Source organism: Colias croceus, chromosome 20, assembly GCF_905220415.1.
Source record: "Colias croceus chromosome 20, ilColCroc2.1".
NCBI classification, from domain to species: Eukaryota; Metazoa; Arthropoda; class Insecta; order Lepidoptera; family Pieridae; genus Colias; species Colias croceus.
In genome coordinates this window covers 8313968-8337459 of record NC_059556.1, presented here as the reverse complement: position 1 = coordinate 8337459, position 23492 = coordinate 8313968, and the positions used below count along the sequence as shown (strand labels likewise).

The following is a 23492-nucleotide window of genomic DNA, read 5'->3' as shown; positions in this document are numbered from 1 at the left end:
AGCAGTCTTAACTTTTATCTTACATGTACTAAAGTTATAATTAACTATTTAAATAATAAGTAAATACATAATTTATAATATTGCAGAGTTTTAATAAATCATGAGAAAGTTGGTCACTCTTCCATGACGGCACGTCTGAATACTTAATAGAATTAAATCATTGAAATTACACACTATGATTTTGTTAGAACTTGACATATATTTACAATTTTGTACATATTTCAAGAGAAGAATCAAAAGATTTTACTATTTTTTATCTACTATGCTGAACGCATCGTTTAGATTTTGTGGACTGAATGCTATGTTACCGTTTTTATAATTAACATATGGGGAAATGTTAGCTGATACAGCAACATCGGGGTCTACATAGCCTGGTGCTGAGGAATCTTCATCGTCAGAATAGGGCGATTCGTTCATAGAGGAATAACTTTTGTGTACAACTCGAGCCGGCGGTTCTGCGTATTTACCTCCTACTAATACTTCTTCTTCATCCTCAGTACTTGTTTTCTGCGGGTTTCTTGGTCTCATTGCTATAACACTATCTATGTAGTATGGCTTTCTCTTTCTTTCATATAGGCTCGAGTCGTCTTCCGGATGGAATTTATATCGATCTAAATATGGATTCAAAGTGTCATCTTCATCAGGTGATGATGGATCAAATAGGTTCTCCTGCTCTCTGAATGCAGGATGATTATGAGAGCTAGCGTAATTTGTATCTATCTGTTCATGTGGAACTGCATTCCAATTTCTAAACTCTTGGCCAAATCTGTTTGCTTCTTCGTCAAAGATTGTTGGATTAATAACATCTTGAGCTGTCTCATACGGATCATAAAGCGGCTTCACTGGGCCGTTGTACATGTCTACTGGCGGTTCTCCGAATGACATTTTGGGGCTGTGGAAATCTTGATAGAAATCGCGTGGGGGTTCGCCGAAACCTGTTGGTTCGGATGTAAAATAGGCGCTATGGTACTTCTTCTTTGGTGGCCCGTAAACTGGCTTGTAGCTTGGCTTTGGAGGACCGTATCTCGGTTTAGTTGGGCGTTTTTTATAACTCGGTGGTCCGTATTTGGGAGGAACTGATTTCTTAAATTTCTTCACTGGTTTTCTCGGTGGTTTTGACGATCTGTACTTAGTTCTAGGAGGACCGTATTTAGGGCGCGGGTCCCGTTTTTGGCTTGAAATTCTGCGGTAAATAACCTTTGGTTTATGTTTGTGAATAGGTTCTAATGAATATTTGTCAAATAGCAATACAGCTTCACGTTTACTAATTTGATGTTTCTTTGATTCTTCTTGGAGTTCCTGTTGTTCATCATCACTTCTTACATTCGTTGCCATTAGCACTACCTGAAAATTAAAATAATTACATTTTTAATTATTAAATTTAAGGGTTCATGGTTTTGAGTATGATTTTAAAATAAATTTACTTGCAAAAATGTAGGTGTGACCATTAACAAACATTAAAAAAAATTAAAACGGTATAATCTGGCAATAATTTCTTCGTTACTACGGCGGGGACGATGTACACATTCAAATAGTTAATCCTTTCTGAATGAATGAACTCATATCATATTCTATAATGTTATCAGCGTTTTCTCTGCTATCTAATTAGAATGATTCGATTGTTTCCAAGTCCCTAAGGACCAAATGAATCTCACATTTGTTTCACTTATTGCTTTTCTCTACTATACTTATCGTATTCATAATTAGCTATCTATGAAAATAACTTTATAAGTATTTTTGTGGATAGAACTCTGTTTTTATAATAGTGTCATTTACACTCACAGACTCTATCTTAAGCTCTATGTTAAGATAGAGATGATTTAACCATCGTCCAAAAATTTCGTAATCTTATATTATGTTTTTACATTCAACTTTCAAGTTTATTTATTTGTTAAAATGATAGTTTATTGAATTATCTGTAGGTATTAGGTAAGTATGTCTGTTACCATTGCAGACATGGTGATTATTTTAATAAAGAGTTGAGAGTAATAAAGAGTCATTTTGTGTTATGTTATTATAGTAATGTTGAAACTCCACTAAAAGGAAAATTTAAACTTCCATTTTAAAGTACCTACAACTTGTCCCACACGTTAAAATAACAGTTAAAATGTTTTAGAAAATAGATACTTTGACCGTGTTAAAAAAATGCACTATCATTCTATATAATACTAGCTTACCGCCCGCGGCTTCGCCCGCTTTCTCTAAAACGATTTGAGATTTAAACTATCCTATCTCTCAAGTTGTCCTATGGAATTCTACTGTGGGGCAAGGCTGCAGATATAGAAACTATATTTATCTTACAGAAAAGAGCCATTCGCTCTATATATAATTTACGTGCTCGGGACTCACTAAGAGATCATTTTAAGAATACTGGTATCCTTACTGTACCATCACAGTATATATTTAATAATATTTTGCATGTTCACAAAAACGCCGACTTACACACAAGAGTAGGAGATAGACACGATTATGGCACAAGGAACAGGAATAGAATTGAAATGCCATTTTTCCGATTAGCTAAAGTTAAAAATTCATTTATGGGTCAAGGTATACGCTTATACAATAGAATTCCTCTGAATATTAAAGAGTTTAGTAGTTCTAAATTTAAAACTTATATAAAAAATGTACTAGTTCAGAGAGCGTACTACAGTATTCAGGAATATATGGACGATAAAGACCCATGGAGGGTTGTCGCGTAAAAACCACAGGACAGTTCTTTGGAATATTATGATATATTATGTATAAGTTAGATATAAGTTACATATTATGTAATATTGACATGATTTTAAAAGAGCAACTATGGAGTTTCTTGCCGATTCTTCTCCATAGATACTGCTTTCCGAATCGGTGGTAAATGTTAAAATAATTATGTAATGACAATTCGAAAGTGCTACTAAATAGTAGTCTAATTGAATAAATGAATGTTTGAGTTTGAGTTTGAGTTGGATCAAACTGCACATGGTGTGCGAATTTTATTATAATCGGTTAAGTGGTTTAAGAGTCCATTGAGGACAAACATTGTGACACGAGATTTATATATATTAAGATTGTCAGGTACAACGGGTACAACAATAATTACCATACAAAACTTATTTTTTACATAATATTAAAAACAAAGTACCTACCTTGTACCTACTTATATTTTACTTTCTCTAATAAAATGGAGATAGTTTACGAGCCGTCTAATTTGAATTTTTAGAAATTTCAAAACAAAATTCTGGTTTGAATTAATAAGTGGGCTTAGAATTGTTTGAATCTATGGTTTATGATCGGAATAATTATTTTATATAGAAATAATATTTTAACTAGCAATTACTTTTCACTTTAACTAGTGTTAATTGCACAGCAAATATGTAGAACTGTCTGTTATTGATGTTTCTTGAAACATGAATTTATGAAGATAAAAATTGAAATAAGATCTAAAAATCAGAAGAAGCAGAATGTTCTTAATTACAAAACATACCTAGTTACCTATTTTTTTTCTAAAAACTATTTTATATAAGTATTTTCTAGATATTAAAAGAGAAGATGGCATAGCAAAGCACTACATAAGTATTATATTATTAGCTAGGTATGTTAGCTTCTATGAAGTTAGCTTGTAAATTATCTTTTTGCATCCATAATGCTATAAGTGACCGTTCTTCCGTTATGATCGAAGGAAGAAAATTATAGTTTGAGTTCAACGACAGCGGTCGGTGACTGTCTTAGAATAGATACAGTAAATACCTACATAGTTTTATGTCAAACAAGTTAATTCTCCCGGTTTTCAGAGGATTCTAAATTAAAATCAATGAAATATAGCCTGTCCTGAAGGACAGATGAACTAGCTATTAGCTATACCTACTTTAGTAAAATCAATTTTCAAATCGATTAAGAAGGTAAGAATGTTATAGTAGAGCCATTTTAATAGGTAACATTTGACAGTTCAACAAAATTCAACAACGTAACCTAGTAACGACGACATAGAATAACATGATATTTCGTTTTGTTAGAACTGCACATTTGCTTAACTTTTTTCAATTATGATTACATATTTATAATAATAATGACCGATACAAGTAATTTTAGGATTTGATTTTTACTGATAAACCATTCTAAACATAATAAACAATTTCTGATTCAAAGAACTAACGTCGCTACAATTTTGTGTCAATATTGTAGCGACGAAGATAAAATTGATAGACGTCAAATGTTGCCTATTAAATTGGCTCGACTATAGGTACATATTATAAGAACTATAGTCGAGCCAATTTAATAGGCAACATTTGACGTCTATCAATTTTATCTTCATAGGGTGGTAACCTACTTAAAAACATCGATTAAAGTAAATTAATCGATACGGACTTGAAACATTTGTCAATCGAACTTGAAACACATATCAATAATTTATGATAATTTTTATTCCCAAGTAGAAGTAGAAGTCAGATTTCGATTTTTAGAGTAACGTCTCTGGTATTTAAAAAGAAAAAAGGTTTATTGACACAAAATTGTAGCGACGTCAGTTCTTTGAATCAGAAATTGTTTATTATGTTTAGAATGGTTTATCAGTAAAAATCAAATCCTAAAATTACTTGTATCGGTCATTATTATTATAAATATGTAATCATAATTGAAAAAAGTTAAGCAAATGTGCAGTTCTAACAAAACGAAATATCATGTTATTCTATGTCGTCGTTACTAGGTTACGTTGTTGAATTTTGTTGAACTGTCAAATGTTACCTATTAAAATGGCTCTACTATAGCTCTTGCTTCGCTGTCGATATTTTGACTTTCATTATGAAATAATAAAAAATATATTGTAAATAAAAACAGGATACACGATATCAAAAGATACTGGTAAATTATCGAGACTATAAATAACCAATATACATTCCACTACAATTTTCTTTTTGTTCAGATGAAAGCGGTAATATATCCATATTATGATCTCGATTGCTACCTTCATAGGAAAGTCAGTTATTTCTCATGACCTAGTATGTAGGTATTTATTATATTAGAAACACTATATTCCACTAGCTGTGCCCCGCGGTTTTACCCGCAGTGCTCCGCTCCTGTTGGTCTTAGCGTGATGATATATAGCCTTCCTCGATAAATGGGCTAACTAACACCGAAATAATTTTTCAAATCAGATAATAGTTCCTGAGGTTAGCGCGTTCAAACAAACAAACAAAATCTTCAGCTTTATAATTATAAGTATCTAGATATTAATTCGGTTTCAGTTGGAATGATTTCTCAACAAAAAACTTTCCTGTTAAGCGATCAAGTTTGCTGGCTTTTACTATACGACTGGGTTATAAACTTCGCATATTTCATACGAATATTATCTCTTACAACAATTTAACTATTTACATAATAAAAAACTCATAAAACAAAAACGTAACAAATAAGAAAGTTCTATAATTGGCACGTACAATTAAAGTGTTATAAAAGTTATCTTTTGCTCACTTTAATTCATGTTATGATTAAAGAAGTAATTATAATGGTTTTACACACCTACATTCAAATGTATCTTTGTTCCATCATGTTGCATGACTTCAAAACCCACTTTGAAATGATCATATTATTTGTCGAGAGGGAGAGTTTATTTAGAGGAGAGTTTTAGAATGTCCAGGGTTTTAAGGAAAAAAAATTATGTAAGTTTTTAAGTAAGGAGTTTCCAATATTTATGTTGAAATAAACACTATTTATTTTGAACTCGATTCAAAAAAATATGGGTAAAAGTACAAAAATTAGATAGATAGATATTATATTTCTGAAATTATTTGTTCATAATGCCCATCTTAAAACATTTTTATTTTATAACGAAGTAATAAGTAAATTCCTCGTAGAAGGTCATAAGCGATAGGGCAAATTATTGATCAATTTATTATTCCTACTTTCTTTATAAGTAGATAACTTTCTTCGCAAATCGGTCAACTGACTAACATCGTCAATATAATCTCTACCACGATTAATTTTATTAATTTCACATCCTTTATTTATCTTCACTTGCAAGAATCAATAAAGTTTCAATGGAATATTAATTTTCTTAGAGTGGTAGATAATATTATTATGCTTAGATATTTTATTCCAGATTATTTCTATAAAATAAAAATGAATCGCCAAATGTGTTGGTAAGCGCAAAACTCGAGAACGGTTGAACCGATTTCGATAACTATTTTTTTCATAGCTTTTCTTACGGGGAGAAAATTTAAATATGTACCAGTGGCGAAGCCGGGCCGGACTGCTAGTAATTACTAACTTCATCAACTTTAAATTCACCTTTATTTTTGGGTATTTATTTATCTTACAGTACGGCTGCGATGCTTGTTCTTGTTTAGAAAATATTAAAACATTTTATATTAGTAGGTAAGTAATCATAAATAATAGAGGTATAGTAATTGCAGTGTGGGAAACACAGCTTGCATTCAATGACATTATACATTACCACGCGAATCAGTATTGATTTTTAGAATTTAGATAACGTAAAACAAGCGTAAAACGTAATAATCCTGCCGTGTCAATTTATGAAAACTGCAACATTATCAACACAACACACAAGATGTGTATTTTATTTGTTTTTAGATTCGAAAACGTGTCGCACGCAACATTCCTTGCATCTGACAGGTAATGTACATCTACAGAACGAAAGTAAAGAGATATGAATGATTTATTATTGATTTTAATTCATCTAGATTGGTCTGAGATAAGCTACGTAAACATTTAATTGGGTTACATTTTCTTAATGCTTTTGCAGAGCTGCATACATATACTACCTACCATATACTCACTACCCACTACCTACCATACATAATTACTTTCCCATACGATCTACATTCGATCAATAATCGATTAACGTATTAATTGCAATAGAAATAACTTCCGTGCTAATTTTTTGTTTCACGTTAGGCTCTATTTAAATCTGTTTTATCTCCTATGCATATTTTGATACAAGTGAGTGGATATTGGTGAGAAAAACATTGTTTGTGATCAGAACTCTTATTGAGATTTGTGTGGATTTTCTTTGATAAATGAAAAAAAATTGAGAAAAGCATGAAAAAGCTCATCTGCATTCAACTGAAAAGTTGTAAGCATAGATCTTTCAAACTATAGAAGTTCAGTGGAGTAACCTTATTATTTTAGCTTTATGCTGAACTCTATCTATGTTTATTGATAAAATATATGATCTTCAAAAAATTTGATAATTAATCAGTAGAAAGTAAGTTAAAAATATTTAGAAGATTAATTATAATCATATCCTTCTTTTTTGCTACAAATTTGTCGGGAAAATAAGGATAGGCTTCAATAATATTTTCTTACTTTTCGCATTCACTAAAATATTTTAGTTTTGAGTTAAATTTAATAAATTTAAAAGCTGAAACTAAAGCATACCAACTAAGGCAACATTTTTGACTAGGCAAGGTAAAAATCGAAAACAAAAAAAATATTACAAAAATTAACTTACCACAAACATTCCAAAACAGAATACATCAGTTAACTGCATTTTCACTTATAATTAACAAATATTAAACACAAAACAACTCAATACTTTTATGTAAATAATAAATATGAGACGTGGTCCCTGTTTAGACTCTCGACATCAAATGTGCGTGATTCCAAATAGCTAAAGCGTGTACTTGCCTAGGAAAAGCATAGATTTATAAAGAGCTGTTTATTTTAATTTAATATTAACATTTTACTTATATAAAAGGAAATACTTAGTTTCCTTGATATTATGTTTAGTAAAATTAACTATTAATATGTGTACATTTATTTATTTATTAGTTTTAAAACGGTTCAGTGGAAATTCTGGTGCATTTCCGTGTATTTGGAGCTTAAAAAATATGACGTATCCCCTGGGAAAAGACAATTTTGAATGTATGTCACTATTCAAATTGCTTATTAAGTAAAGTTTATCTTTATAACATTACGATTGTCTAGTTTTTTATTATGAAATAAAATTTTAGAATATTTTGATAATTTACATACCTAGTTACTTACTAAGTACTATAAAATATATTATAGTATTCTTTTGTTCAAAACATTCAACAGCGCATTCACAACATAACATAATTGATAATAGTGTATATGAAACTTCTATTTAATTAGGTATACAATTTATATTTTGTATTGACCTTCTAAAATATTTCTAATACGTCTAAACCCAAGAAGACATACGTTTTATCATCTCCATATAGGTGATATTATATTTATTTATCCAAACGTGCGTCGCTCTCACATAAACTAATGTATGTTTTATTCAAACAATGAAACTATGAATTATGTTTTAATATTAGGCCTATTACAGTGACACTAGATGATGATTGTCTAAGAAGAATACATAATATTCAATGCATTATGTAATAGATACTTACTTGAGAAAGTAGAATGATGCTTCATTCTTTGAGAATACGGTTTGATATTGCAGTGCAATGATGTGGAAGGATTTATTACAAGGAACTTTTTTTGTTTAGGTATACCTATATATATACCTATAATAGTAAGTATAGATACTATATTTAGTATAAAGAAATAGTCAACTCGATCTAATAGGTACTTATCTAATAGATAAGTGTAGGTGTTTCTCTAATTAAACGAGGTGTGGAGATTTTCATTGATTACAGTAAGTAGCCTAATTTTTATTTAACCCGATTTAATTTAAGGTATTTGTTCAAATAGTGTAGCAAAAAAAGTTTCCATTGAAAATGAAGCAAACTTACTAATTTAACATAAGATATTTGTTACTGTAGAATGTAGATATAAATTTGATAAGCTTGGCTATAGAGAGGCTATTGATTTGAGATCACCGACTAGATAGATAACAAAAATAATATTCATCCCTTATTAATTATAGGGTACTTATCGTGACATCAAGACCCCAATGGGTCAAGATTCTGCTACACTTGAGTCGAGAGAATCAAAGTTTTAAAAGAATTTCGATGATTGAAATTAAATGTTAGAAAAAGAGTTTTATTATTTTAAATTTTAATTGTGTGCAAATTATAATTTCACGGTATTCGCGTATTAGGTACGACTCTTACTAGTAAAAGTGACTGAGCAAGTTTTGCACCTATATTATTTTAGTGAGATGGTACTTACAAAATTATAAAAGGAAATTTTCGTTAATCGTTAAAAAGAATTAACGAAACTAAATTTATTTTAAATAATATGGAAACGTTTTTCTCTCTACTTCTATTACTAATCTTTACTATATTATTATAAAGCTGAAAAGTTTGTTTGTTTGTTTGAACGCACTAAACTCGGGAACTACTTAGTCAGTTTTGAAAAATTCTTTCGGTGTTAGATAGCCCATTTTTCGAGGAAGGCTATAATATATCTACTATCATCTCGCTACAGGAGCTGTGCCTGTTCAAATCATCAAACAAACTCTTCAGCTTTATTATAGATTTTAGATTTAGATTAGCGTCATCTGTAGAAAAAACGTTTCATTCTCTAGAAGTCTTCACTTTAACCTTCATGTACCTTTAACTTATATTAGTTATAGAGAAAAGCTCCAGATGGCGCTGTTAACAATTTTTTTATAAGTCTAGGTGATGATCACAGGTGATGATTTATAGGTTTTAGCCTTCCTCGATAAATGGGCTATCTTCTAACAAATAATTAATAATATTAATATGCACTATTTTATATTGCGTAGATACATATTAATCTTTTCTTGAATGGGAAGTGGGAACAATCATAAAACACATTATCAGTGGCATGAAAAATTTATTTAATTTTCATTATATTACATCATTATGCTAAACTAAAATAAATACAGAATTTCATTGTTTACTTGAATAATTATAAATATTAATAATACATAGGTAATTAAAGCGTCTATCCTAGTTTATTTACAGTTTCAAGGAATAATTAAAATATTAATTTTAAGGTGACGTCATAAGTGGAGGAAATACGTTTCAACATTATCATTTATATGCAAGTGATATTGGATTCATAGGGGTTTAAAAGAACTATATTTCACAGTCAAAATAAAAAACATTTTTAAAAATAATAAGAGGACTGGCCATATATTTGTCTGGATGTTTTGTTACATTCCTTTTTATTCTTTTATTTAACGTGAAATTGGACATGTGATGTAGGGTTGTATCGACTATCGACCATCGAATCTGCTTTTATAAGACTTGATTTCGACAGCTATTTAAACTATTACTGGCTACGAATATTTCGTCTGATTTTTCATTATAACACACTTGCAATATTGCATCTTTATTATGTGGCACAAAAATCTATCGAATTGTAATATTTATTGTTTGTTGGTTCACACTTGCATATTATCTGCATTTCACATGCAGTAACGTGGTAAGAAAAAGTGCTATCCTTATTGATTACTATAACTAAATTATCATTAATTTTTCGATTTAATAAATAACAAATTCAGTGGAACTTGCAATGGAAGATAAATTCGTTAAATGACTCGATTGATACAAAACTAACGTCGGTTCACCCGTTTTGTTGTAACGAATATACAATGAGAAGACCATTTGATTATTATATCACGAAAGACGAAGAATTTCATTTTAATCTTATAGAACATTGTTTATTAAGTAAACATATTGGTATGTTCCTCAATTGCACTTGATAATAAAATAGGTACCTACTTTTGAAGTGAAACTTCTTGCGCGTTGAGAGTAAAATTTCATGGTCGCGTCATGGAGTAAGGCGACGATTTTGGTATCTTTGAATCTTGCCAAAGAAGTTTCACTTCTGACACGTGTTTGGCACACGCTCTTTTTTATGTTATCAGTTATTTCAAGAAATTACTAGACAGTATTTAAATTGTCTCTACATTAGAAACATTTTACAACCATACATTATATATAGTAACTCCATTGCTCTATAAAAGTTTAAAGTAATACTGACTTGATCGCACTGATCACAAAAAATTACACACAGGATTGATAAAGAACTATTAATTATATTATTATTTATATAATAGCAATGCTGTCATACATAACACTATTAGTTCTTGATTAAATTCATAAAACAGTAATATAAGGCAGAAAATTAAGCCAGTCTTTCATCAAAAATTATAGTGAGCACAAAATAGTTTACAATTGTACTAAAATAAATAAATAACAGTATTCAAGATATTTTAATTCAAGTCCTCGTAATATAATATCAATAAATTAAACTAAACTTATTCTACGTTGTCGGAAGAGACCCGCCCAGCCAACGCCTCACTGTAGCAATGCAATTGTTCATTATTAATTAATATTAATTAATAATTATTAATAATTAAATTTAATTGTGAAGGCACGCGTGTATGTACATGTGTTTTAGCGTTGGCAAGGCGGTGCTGTGTCCCTATAAAATTTAACAATACATAAATTTGATGGAATATCTTTGATTGAGTTAAGAAAAATCATGTATTTTCCATGTAAAATATGTATTCGATGTTCGATGGAAAATTGAAGGATCTATTTTGCGTATTTAAAAGTATGATTTAATAATGGTTTGTTGTCGTAAGGAAATGTCTGTTTGTGTAATTGTTAAAGTATTTATAGGGACGGTGATATGTTCGATTACGTTAAGCGCAAAAACTATATTTTATATTTGAGCTATTACTCTTATTTATTTATTTATTACACACATCACTATTATCCTAGAAGCTAAAGCATACAAAATTATATAAATATTTACACAATATGAACTAAATCGTGTCAATGCGTGGCGACAAACGGAGGACTATGTTTATTTATATATTGTTTCGTAAATTAATTACATTTAGTATTTACAATGGATGGACCCTGTTTGAGATGCAACTCTGTTGCTGAAATTGTCTCAAGTATTTTATGAATGAGTGCACTTTGAAAGTGTGAATTGCATGCAGAAGAAATTGATAGTTTTGTGAAAAACGTATTGCTTAGTTGAGATTGTTAGGTACTAAATTTTGTTAATTAAGCTAGACTCAGTGAACTTCATATTGATTTCATTAGAATTGAAGTTGTTATACAAAATAAATAGGTTTAAAATGAAGATTTATCTTTATTGAATAGTTTAAAAGTAAAGTTGTATGAATGAGTCGCAAAAGAGGCGAAAAAGTTTAAACTGGTGATACATTCTCGTGTACATAACACGACAAGATAGAAACAATGTGCCATAATGCAATGCAATTCCAGCAACAAAACCGTAGGTCAGGCGAGCTACTGCGTGGCCTCAGCCGTGTGGTATGCCGGGTAGCGCCACACCTGCGGCGGCGAGAACTCCGCCGGCGCCTCCTGCGCGCCCGCGCCCGCGCCCCACATCAGCACCGTCTGGCGCGGCTCCAGCCGCTCCTCGCCCCCCGCGCCCCCCGCGCCCGTACCTGGCGCCCCCGCGCCCCCACCACCAGCCCCCGCGCCCTGCGCCCCCGGCGACCGCCGCTCGGGCGCCGCGTACCGCGCGTCCATGTAATACTCCCGCGACGGCGGCCGGTACGCGGGCGCCACTTCGTACCCCGGCGGCGCGGGCTCTAGAAACCCGTTGGGAGGATACGTGTAGTGGTAGGACAGCGGCTTGTATTGATGGAAGAGGTTGTCCGCTGCAAGGAATCTGTCGTCTAACGGTGGAGGGGGGTAGTGCAGCGCTGGAGCCGGTGGATATTCCCCATACGGCGCGGTATATGCGCCATTTAGATTGGTGTACGCGGCTGCTACAGCGTCCGCCGCTAGATAGTCAACTGGAGGTGGTGCTGGAGTACTGGGCATTCGTCGTTTGTTCCGACACGTGGAGAGAAAGTCCCGTAGTTGTGTTTTGTATCGTCTCGCGGCTCTGGGTGGTGTGGTGACGGTGGACTCGCAGCCAGAGAGCTGTTCCGTTTCGGAGAAGTATAAGCTGGTGAGGCCGGTGTCGAGGTAGCTCACTTTGAAGTCCATGGTACGTTTGCCAAGGAGATCTCGGCCTTCTTCCTCCCTGAGAATAGAATAAGGCGTAAGCATTGAGCCATATTTAAGGAAACATTTTAAATTTGTAGTTATATGATGTCTCTACCATTTTCTCTTACCTTAATATCATGTACAGAACTCAATAAAATATGATATTGCCATACTATTAATTTGTTGTTTCAATAACATCCTTATAAGTTATAGTTTAAGTTGGACCCACTACATTTAATAATCCTGACCTAACTAAAAACGAATAGGTACTGGTAAAGTCACCTATACATACTACTAAAATAACTGAAAAGTAAATAACAATAAGCCATTAATTAAATAAAAATATACTCACATCAACGGTCTATGCGTGCTAATAACAAAGTCGGGTTTGGAGTTCTTATACACGAGTCGTGAGGAGGTCTGCAGCCACTGCCATTGACCGTCCTTTGTTTGGAACCGATACGCGATCATACCTGATGCTCCAGTTTTTAGTACTGAAAACAATATGGATTAGGATAAAGTTTTTACTAACTTACTTGGGTTGTGAAGAAAATTGTATTTTTGGAGGACTTAAAAAATTCCGAAATTTGTCTACATCAATGCTATGGTATTTTTTTTTAATTTATTTCCAGAGAAAGTAATTTGGAATTTAATTTTCTCTGTATAACTACTTAATCTTTATTTCTAAGAAACTTTCAAGCATTTGAGAAAAGCTAACATTTTTTATTTATTTATGTCATTTATTGTCTACGTTTTTAGGTTTTAAGTTTATGATACTTACATTCTTGATGAGCACTAGCAACATAAGCTAGGTCATCGTAGTGCACTAAGTCATAGCCTCCCATATTTGCAAGCTCAGCATCTGTGTAGCCTAGAAGCATTTTCCCTCTGAAATAAAAAAATAGAATCATGAAAACTAGAAATTATTTTCCGTTATAAAGCTTTTTAAGTTGTATATATTTTTACACGCTTTATATTAGCTTCACCTGTATGTTTGTATGTTTGTAACCGACTTCTTTGGGCGCGATTTTGACCCACTTTAAACGGCCAGATTTCGTTCAAACTTTGTAGATTTATTGAGGACCGATGACAATACACTAATTTGATAAAATTTTCTATTTTTTAGTTCGGTTTTCTATAAAAAGCGTGTTTTTTAGTTTTTTTAAACTATTATTATTTAAGTTCATAAGTAAATAATTTTTTGGTACTACAATTTTTATAAGGAAGAGTAATATTATTATGGTCGTTGTGTACGGATTTGGCATGTGCTATTTAATGTGAAATTTGAAGAAAATCATACTCATAAGTTGCAAGTTATGCCTATAATACATAGCTTACATAACACTTCCTATTGTTATTCAAAAAGCCGGCATATTTTTTAATCTAACGCCTTTATACTATAGATAATTCCTTTGGACACGGCGTACGTGTATACCAATTATACATTTTGTATGGGACACGGTATTTTTAATACTTTGATAGTTAAGCATGAGCTTTTGTGGTCGGGCGGTGGTTTTTTGTGGTCAGGTAATGTATCCATGTCTACGTGGGATTTTAAGTTTAAAAATGTTGAACGTATTTGTAATTGCTTAAGGAAGTTGTGTAGTTTTCTTGAATGGTGTAAGAAATAAGAACTCTTTAATCGACATAAACTCATTGTTGTACTCATTGTGTAAAAGACATTCCGTAACTTGCTTTATAATATCAACCACTTTATATGTATATCATTCGTAAATTTTCTTATAAATGCGCTATATAGAAGATCAGATTACCTACTTATGATTTATTACTACCAAAAGTACTGCTAGTTTTATAATGAATGATGTTTAATTTCAGAAATACAGACTACCTACAGAATCTTTATTCGTGCTAAAGATCACAGAGCCATCAAAAAGAAAATCTAGAAAAATTACAAACATACCTAATATGATCAAAAACTTAAGCGTCTATAATAGTATAGGGTGTCATAAACAATATTCTACTTACCTTTGGTCCATAGAGACTAGAGACAGGTCGAGTTTGTGTTTGCTTTTAAACATGACTTCTTTCTGAGGGATCTCCAAGAGGCTCGGAGGGCCGAAGGGCGCGCAGATTGCAAATAGTGCTAATGGAGGCTCTTCGGTTTTCTTGTTCTGCCCGTGTAATACTTTTATTCTACCTCGGATGTCTAACCTCTGAAAGAATAGAACATGTTGATATAATGTATGGTAGAAAAAAAGATGTTTTTGCTAACTCTTGATATATGGCGTCCACGCCACTCACACTATAGTGAAATAGATGTATAAAAGAGATACAATAAATACAAACACTGTATGTATGAACTATGAAGGATTATATAACACAGGTAAAGAGCGGCTTCGAACGAAGAAAACAACATTAGTTATTTACGTATGTATTGTTTAATAAGATGTTTTGAGTTAACTACACACCTTATACATTAAAAAAGTTAAAATATTTTTCTCAAATGTGTGTCTCCGTGTTTTAGAAAATAATTACTAATATCAAATGTTGAAATTAAATATCATAAAGGAATTTATATACTTACTAGGAAGCCAGAAGTATTGTCCAAAAGACATCTAAAGCGTACAGTAAAGCTCCTCTCAAGCAGATGGGCTCGTTCCGACCGTAGAACATCTTGTAGTGTGAGGTTGCTGACCTCTGGCTGAAGGAAGGAGTTCCACAGGAGTTGCCGCTGAAGCTCCTCCCGGTCCTCAGAGTGTACCAGTTCGTAGACCGATTGGTGGACTATGTCTGACTAGAAAAGGAAATATAAGTTAAATGTGTTTCAATCATGTAGATTTAAAATAGACATGATGTAAAAAAAGTTAAATGCGATGATGTAAGCGAAATTAAATTTGTGGTTAATGAACAAAACTTTCTCATCAATAATGTTAATATAAGCAAATCAAAGCCTAATGTAATTCAATGATAATCAATATAGTCAAAATAACAAGATAATTATTTGATAAGCCGTTAAAAGACCTATTCATCAGTGTAAAAAGAGCAAGTCATAACTGAACCGTAAATCAATAAAGCATCGATGACCCTAAAATCGATTCGAGACCCGTCATTAAAGAATCATCTGTAACGAAGATGGATATGTTCATTTTTACATTCGTAATAGCCAATGACAACCTTAACACCACGTGTTACGGCATAGTTTGCATTATGGCTCTATAAATTTGAATTTTAACACATCGTATAACAAATTCGTATAAACAGTGTGGATAATGCGCCGACAACAAATGATCCAAGCAGAAAACTAATTGATAATCAATGGGGTTGTGCAAGGCGCAACACTGGGCCCCCTAGTTTTGGAATGACATGTAAATGAATCATGCGCGTACAAAACGTAACCCAAAGGTTATATAGTTAGCAAGGGTACGGTAATGTTTGAATGTGGGTTCGAACATATTGCGATGGCATTAAATGTCAGAGGATGATTTGTTTGGTAATTGCTTTTTGTTCCTCTTTTAGGGGTTATAGTTGCTATGGTAAGAAATATTGTTTTGTTGATATGTTATTTGTTTCTGCAATATTATGTTTTTATGGTTCATTGGATACATTGGTAAAATTTACTAACGTTATCAAAATCGATTCAGTAGTTTACCCATGAAAGAGTAACAAACATAGACGACGCGGTTGGCGGAGTGGTAAAACATTAGTTACAATAATGTGTTGTTTGAATATGGTCAGAAGAAAGTTGGAAATCTTATATTTTAAGCTTATTTTTAATATAACGAAAAAATTTTGAAATTTAATTATTGCGACGATTGCGTCTTGAAATAGCAATATTAATTTTGTGGAAAAAATCCTTCACACAGTTAATAGATACTGAATAAAATCACAACCTAAACGCTATCACCACAACCTTATTAATCGATAAACTGTATGAAAAGTTTAAAAGCATTAACAGATTATAATTATAAGAAACAAGAGCATCCAAAATTTCTCCTAAATTTTAAAACAATGTAGTTATGGTCATTTAAACAGAGCGGTGAACTATGGCATTAGGGTGTAATGTGCCTCGGGTCGATGGCGGCCACCTGGTGAGACAGCTTGGCAATCTACCGACCCTCGGAGGGTGGAAATTATAGTAATTTTTAAATAAACTTATTATTTCACTGGTGTAGATCGGTGAAGGTAAAATATTGGGTAATGTTGATGGTTGTACCTATTGTGAGAGCGTTTATCTTATTGTGATGTTGTGATTGATGATGATAGAGTTTAATATTGTTTTAGAAGTACTGGATATATTTTGTGTATTTGGTCAAAATAAATAGTTTTTAGTTAGTTGTTATTAACCTAGGAATATAAACTAAGTAACTTTAAAATTGTAACGTTGCGATTACATTTAAAGTGAAGTCCCGTGTCCCCTAGTGGGGTAAGGGGCAGATGCATTATATATCTGTTTCACTGATCATTTTCTTTAGGCACAAGTAGGTGATCAGGCTTCTGTGTCCTACCAGACCGATACATTTTTTTTCTTCGTATCCACCGGGAATCAAACCCAGGACCACTCGGTTCTATACTCACGCGTCGACCACTGTACCAAGGAGGCGTTCAACGATGCGATTGCGATTACATTGAGACCACATTAGTCTGTTCTCAACGCCTTAAATAATCATAAATCGCGTTATCCTGCAACGTCCATTTCGAAGCAAAACTGGACGGAACGAGACAATAATTATGTAACAACGACAGCGAGCGTGCTTCATTAATTACTCCCAGTCAATCTAACATTTGTCGCTCATTATTCAATGTCTCAAATGGAATCGATTCGGAATCGATACGGACATTCGAGTTTATTTAGTTTAATCAAAGTGTATATCGATTACTCAGTGGCACGTGCCCGCGTCAGGAAGTAGCAAGTACAGCCGATTTAATGATTTTGAAATCGATTAACTTTTATCGCAACCCACCCCCGTGGCGAGCCTGAATAAAGGGGACGCAGATACGCCTAATGTTAGGAACATTTTATAGTTTTATCGGATCATTTTGGTTTTTGATCAACATTTAAATAAAGTTTAATAGTGCGTATTTAATTTTATTCGTGGTTAATCTTATTGATGTAGTATTAAAAAAGAAAATGTTTTAACGTTCTTTATTACTATGCAAAAAATACTTGAATTATTTACGTTTCTCCAAGTTTATTAACTTTCATAGAATGTGTGCAAACACTACATAAGTATTTGAGCACGGGCTAGTTCCAATTTACAAAAACATATCTATTTTATAAGATAAAAGTTCAAATACTTTCCAGTAGGGAATAAAGTGAACAAATATATTGTTAGCCTTTATGTTCCCTATACGTCCCGCGTTTATCAGGACGAGTTAAGCTGCACGAAGCACGTCTACCAACATAATCTTTGGCACTTAATGTTGCAGGTAAAGTAACATTTTTGATTCGACACAAAACAAAAGAAAACCAGGGGTGGATTAAAATTTATACGATTGTGAAATGAAAGTTTTATAGGAGGGTTGGTAACGGGCCAAAATTGGGGTTTCTTGTGATATTTCACTGCAGGTTTATTAGCTGTAATACAGTGGGTTTAACGACGCTTGGTATGCGCTAAGTTTTTTGTCTGGCTCATTATGAATTCGTCTGCTGTGGTTTCTAGAACTATTCATAGAATTGTTATAAGTTAATGATAATATACTTATGAGTTATAGCAATTTCATTCAAACTGATTTCTTCAGAGATATGCTGAGTAGTATTTATGCTAAAGTATATTTATTTATCGTAATGGAAAGAAACCAAAACACTTATTCGGATTAACAATAAATTAAAGTACCTACTGCTAAAAGTAAATAATTCCAATCCTAATTCATTACAACTTACCTTATTTAAAGTACCTTATTTATTTGTTCCCTACGTTTTTACATAATACCGCTTACACAAAGGTTCCTATATAGCATTATACAAATATATACGTTTATCAGATGTTGATATTTCTGTATAATTTCATAAGTCAACCGAATTTTTCGGGTCAACATTATAATTTAACAGTAAAACCGTATTAAAGTACTTATCGTAGTAATTAATATTTTTATAGAGTTCCAAGCTTGAGGATCGTTGTATTGTTTATTTCCTTGATTAATAATATGGCATTTTCGCGTTTTTCCACATAATTAAGGTGGTCAGGATAATTAATTTGACTTACTGAATACGGAAGTTGGTGTAAGTATGAAGTATGACTTTAATTTTAATTAATTAATGGATGTGTGAAAAATTGTGAAATAAAAGGGTAGGTACTATATATAATAGAAAACGGTCGGGTTCTCATATTATGATATAATATATTATTATGTTATAGCTTCTACTATGATATGAATAATATAATCCTTATTTAATCTAACAGTTTAGAGTATAAAAATACGTAAACCTATCATAAAAATAAGTTTTTATGTCATTAGCAAAACCCCCATATCTGAGGATTTTGGGCTGAAAAATCATAATAATTGAGTTAGTAACCCTTACATCTAGACAAACATAATATAATACCTAGTTTTAATAGAAAAATGTAGTAAAAATCAGACCAACCTGGTGAAATCCTAAATAACTTTCGATGCTATGTGTTGCGAAGAAAACCTCTCCTTCACAAGTCAGGATCATAAGGAAGCCATTGAGTGCCTGGAAAATGATAATTTATTGTTAAATAAAGGACAATATTGATGTTATATAAGTTTGAGTCTTTTTATTTTTAGTAATTTAGTTATTTTGTATGGTAGATGGGTAAGCTTTAGACCGAAACATGTGTTTTCGAATGCGTTGTGAAACTTTATTCATGTTGTTATTTATTTTAATTTTGAAGATTTATAGAATGTTCCTTCAAGTATCTATAATTAAAAAACATACCAAGTATGACACATTCTTTTCTTTTAAACGGATAGTAATACATACATGTATTTAACCATAAAATGTTTTAATATTATTAAGCCGTTAATTATCAACTTTATATTAAGGTTAAGACACTAACAAAAGATGTAATCTGTGTTTTCATTTAGTTTATTTACTGGTATATAGAGCTCTTTCTATATTTACCGTTTCCGTTGTATTGTACGATACGATATTTGGGCAATATAAAAAAAACAATGCTGATAGAATGGTTACTTGTATAAAATATAATAAAAAAAAATCTTTTAAAGTTTCATGACGATGTATGGTCGACTTCAGTCTGGAAAAATCGTAGACAGCACGACTATTTAGTATAACTATTTTATTTTGACTCAATAATTCTTATTTCTTTTGTTTTATGTTTACATACGGTTTCTCAGAAGTAGCATAATGTCTGCAGTAATGAATTGTTTTAAGTTATCAAAAAAAATATTTCTCATCAACATTCCAAACACAAATAATAGTATAACAATGTTCAGCAAATTAATCATTATCTTACATGCCATTTCCTTTTATTATGTTACTTATGATCTACGATACACACTTAAAACAAATTAAGTCAAAAACTTCGCAATTTTAATTTATTCCACTTCCAGCACGATACACTAAGCCCTTTTTTTCCTCCATTATACTTCCCTCGCCAAATTATTTCCTTATCCCATAATCCTTAAAAGTGGGCAATACACTTGCATAGGCTCTACCAATACCCATTCTTATGGACGGGAGTGATCCCTTACCACAGTCGACCCACCTTACCAGTTACCACTAACAAAAAAATTAAAAGTCGTACCGTACAAAACATTGGAAACGCGTCACAACCGATCGAAAACGTGAAATATCGCGTACAGAGGAAGGTTTATTTATAGCTTACAGCGGCTATAGATTTATTGACGATGTATTTATGTGGCCGTTTCATTGGCATTGCATGTAATTCGCTACCAGGCTTACCAAAAACTTTATGACGAATTATTGGTTGTGTTATTGTTCTGTTGAGTTAATTATTGTGGTTCGAGTTTGATATGTTCTTTGTTATTTCAAGTTTCAGATGTAATACGTATTGTTTTTAAAAAATTTTGCCTGTGATTTCACATGCGTTCCTGTTTCCTAATTATAAAGTATCATACTTACATACAAGTATCAATTATCAAGTACGATAACGATCGATTGAGCCGCCATTTTTCTACTCTGCCTGCCTTATATTTATGAATCAAAATTCAAAAAGTAATGGTTCCTTAACAAAAACCTCCCCCTATACATGGGGTTATGGCCTCTGTTAAAATTTAAATATTTGTTGAAGGATTTCAATAATATATTTAACTAATTATAAATACATATAATCTATTATACCTGTAAGAACATTTCACCGTCAGGCATAACGTGGTCGTAGTGTGCGTGCTCGCGTCTGTGTGTGTGCAGCTCTTCCTTCTCCTTGTGCATGACCACTGGAAGAGATATAATATTATTAGTTTGCTACTTTTGTTAATAATTTTAAGAGCAATTTTATTTTTATTGTTTAAGAAAATTTAATAGGTTAGGCAGAAAATTCGCTATTAAAGTAACAAAATGTTTATAAAGGTGATAAACAACGACAAAAAAAAAAGATAATTTATTACTTGATTTTTAGCAATTTCATTTCTAGTCCATTTTATATTTCAGAAAAAATCATTAATGACAACAAAATCTGAAAAAGAGAAAGATACATAAAATATCTAGTAGGTATGTATCTAATATAAAAGAGGAATAATAAGTTCTTATATATTAAACCCCTGAAAGGCGTGGTTAAAGGTGACAATTCCCATCTCAATTGAATTAGGGATTCACCCCTCACAGCATCCCTCTTTACATAATAAAACGACAAGCCAAAAACATACTTATATTGCATTAATATAAGGACTAAAATTGCATAAATAAATTGTTAAAACAGAAGCCAATAAGCATTTGCTAAGTAATAATCTTGTTATAGCTATGTAAGTACATTACAAATGTATGTACATTTTCTATTGACTCTCTGCGATAAGTAGGTATTAGATTAGCATAAGATATATTGTTACCTTTATGTACTTAAAAATTATAATTTAGTATCGTTCTATATAGCGAAGAACCACAAATTTAGAGTTCCAAATTGCTACTCTAGATTTCATTTATGTCAAACTTTTTACCTTCTCATTATAATTTCAAGTAAAATATTAGACATTAAAGTTCTTAAACAATGTAAACTAATTCTTAAAATAGCTCGCGAATTACTATTATTCCGTGACTTCCCGCCATTCATCATAAGCACAGATTAAATAAAATTTGTCCTGTCAATATTAATCTGAGTGAAAATCAAAATGTCCGCGTTGTTTGAAATGGCGATCGGTGTAATTTAAGTTTTCGCTTTCGGGTTCACAAATAAAGGATAGTGTTTGTTCCAACGGCCAATTACCGGCATACGTGGGACTCACCATGTGTCGCTAGTGATGCCTGCTGGAATATCGATACTTTTGATTCACATAGATAACTATCGGATTTATATGCTTTTTTTATACTTAATTAGGGGTTTTGATAATAAGTTTATAAGCAAGGTAATCTATGAAACTTTTATAATCCATTAAATTAAAAATGATTTTAAATAGTTAAAACATGCTCACGGAATCATATGACATAAAATAGGTTTTTAAAGTCTAAAGCTATTTAAAAAATAACACGATTACCGGTGAGACAGTTAATAATCTTATGTTGTCTGAAATTAATACAAAATATAGAGATTGACAGTAGCCACCTTCATAATTTTATTATAGATCTAAAAATCTTTTCCAATGCTCAAAAAGGTAAACACTAGCCACGATTTGGTATCAAGTTTAATCTCAATTTTATAAACGTCGGTATTTTAATAGATTTATTACTTTCCTACGATCAAGATAACCCGTTCGATGTATCGATAACGTCGGCGCGTCACTATACGTTGGTCTTATCACCCATTATAATCGTCATTATAGCACTATCGACGTTTTTTCAAATTGAATATTAAATCTACTGTTATCTTCTGAACATTTAAAAGGAGATTGCAATTTATGGAATCGCGTATCAATTATTTATTTGTGAAGGCGCGAGTTTAAAGTAAACACTATTAAAATATATTTATCTTTTATAAAACTAACAAAAAAATTAATAAAATTCCATCGTCATAGTTTCATTTTTAAATAGAGCTTTTAAAATAAAGCTCTTCTTTTAACATTAACTACCCTCATTTGTGTCGATTTCGCCTGAATTTTGTTAAAAAAATAACCAACCATTGAAAACGTATATATAAAACAATTGCATGTCTTTTTCCAAACGAAACATAATTATAACTAAAATCTAGACAAGTGGTATCGTATCAAAATATCCGGCATTCTATCCAAATTAATCACTTTAAGCGTATCTAATTAATTAGAAATTAGTCTCATAGTGGCATTAAACATGTTTTTGTGGACAATGAAAATGTATATTGCAAATTGCACGCACAAGAATATATTATCATACCGTATATGATATCTTTGATTGACGTGAACATCGTTTTTATAAGCTTGAGAATGTCTAGATGAACATGTATAATATAAAGTGAAAAAGCCTAATTTTGTGTCAGCTGCGACGTGGTTAACGAAGGAGGGAAATTGTACCTACCCTTTTTTAGGGACAGATATGTCAATTGGTTAGTATGTGGGGCATTTGCAATGTGTTTATATTTGACGGCTTGAAAGAGATCTTTTCCTCAA

At 31.9% G+C, this 23492-nt stretch overlaps 2 protein-coding genes across 2 annotated transcripts in view; both read right to left on the bottom strand.

Moving 5' to 3' along the window:
• Positions 1-6: 6 nt before the first annotated feature.
• On the bottom strand, positions 7-7557 carry LOC123700859 (DNA-directed RNA polymerase II subunit RPB1-like). Its single transcript, XM_045648210.1, has 2 exons — positions 7445-7557; positions 7-1344 (listed from the first exon to the last, which is right to left on the bottom strand). Exons 1-2 carry the CDS (start codon positions 7481-7483, stop codon positions 247-249), a joined length of 1137 nt encoding a protein of 378 aa, XP_045504166.1. The 5' UTR covers positions 7484-7557; the 3' UTR covers positions 7-246.
• A 4479-nt stretch (positions 7558-12036) lies between these two features.
• Positions 12037-23492, bottom strand: part of LOC123700635 (aryl hydrocarbon receptor) — a 104103-nt gene continuing 92647 nt past the window's right edge. The window contains exons 3-9 of the mRNA XM_045647878.1: positions 21103-21197; positions 19402-19491; positions 15403-15612; positions 14844-15031; positions 13639-13745; positions 13210-13351; positions 12037-12894 (exon numbers count right to left, since the gene is read on the bottom strand). Of these exons, the coding sequence (XP_045503834.1) occupies positions 12147-12894; positions 13210-13351; positions 13639-13745; positions 14844-15031; positions 15403-15612; positions 19402-19491; positions 21103-21192 (1575 nt within the window). The 5' untranslated portion in view covers positions 21193-21197 and the 3' untranslated portion in view covers positions 12037-12146. The remainder of the gene's footprint in view (positions 12895-13209; positions 13352-13638; positions 13746-14843; positions 15032-15402; positions 15613-19401; positions 19492-21102; positions 21198-23492) is intronic.

What these genes read in the sequence shown, in the direction of transcription:
- LOC123700859 (XM_045648210.1), bottom strand. Translation starts at nt 7,483, where the DNA reads ATGCAGTTAACTGATGTATTCTGTTTTGGAATGTTTGTG. An exon ending in TCTGTTTTGGAATGTTTGTG is followed by an intron (nt 1,345 to 7,444) that starts GTAAGTTAATTT and finishes TTTAATTTTCAG; the next exon opens with GTAGTGCTAATGGCAACGAA.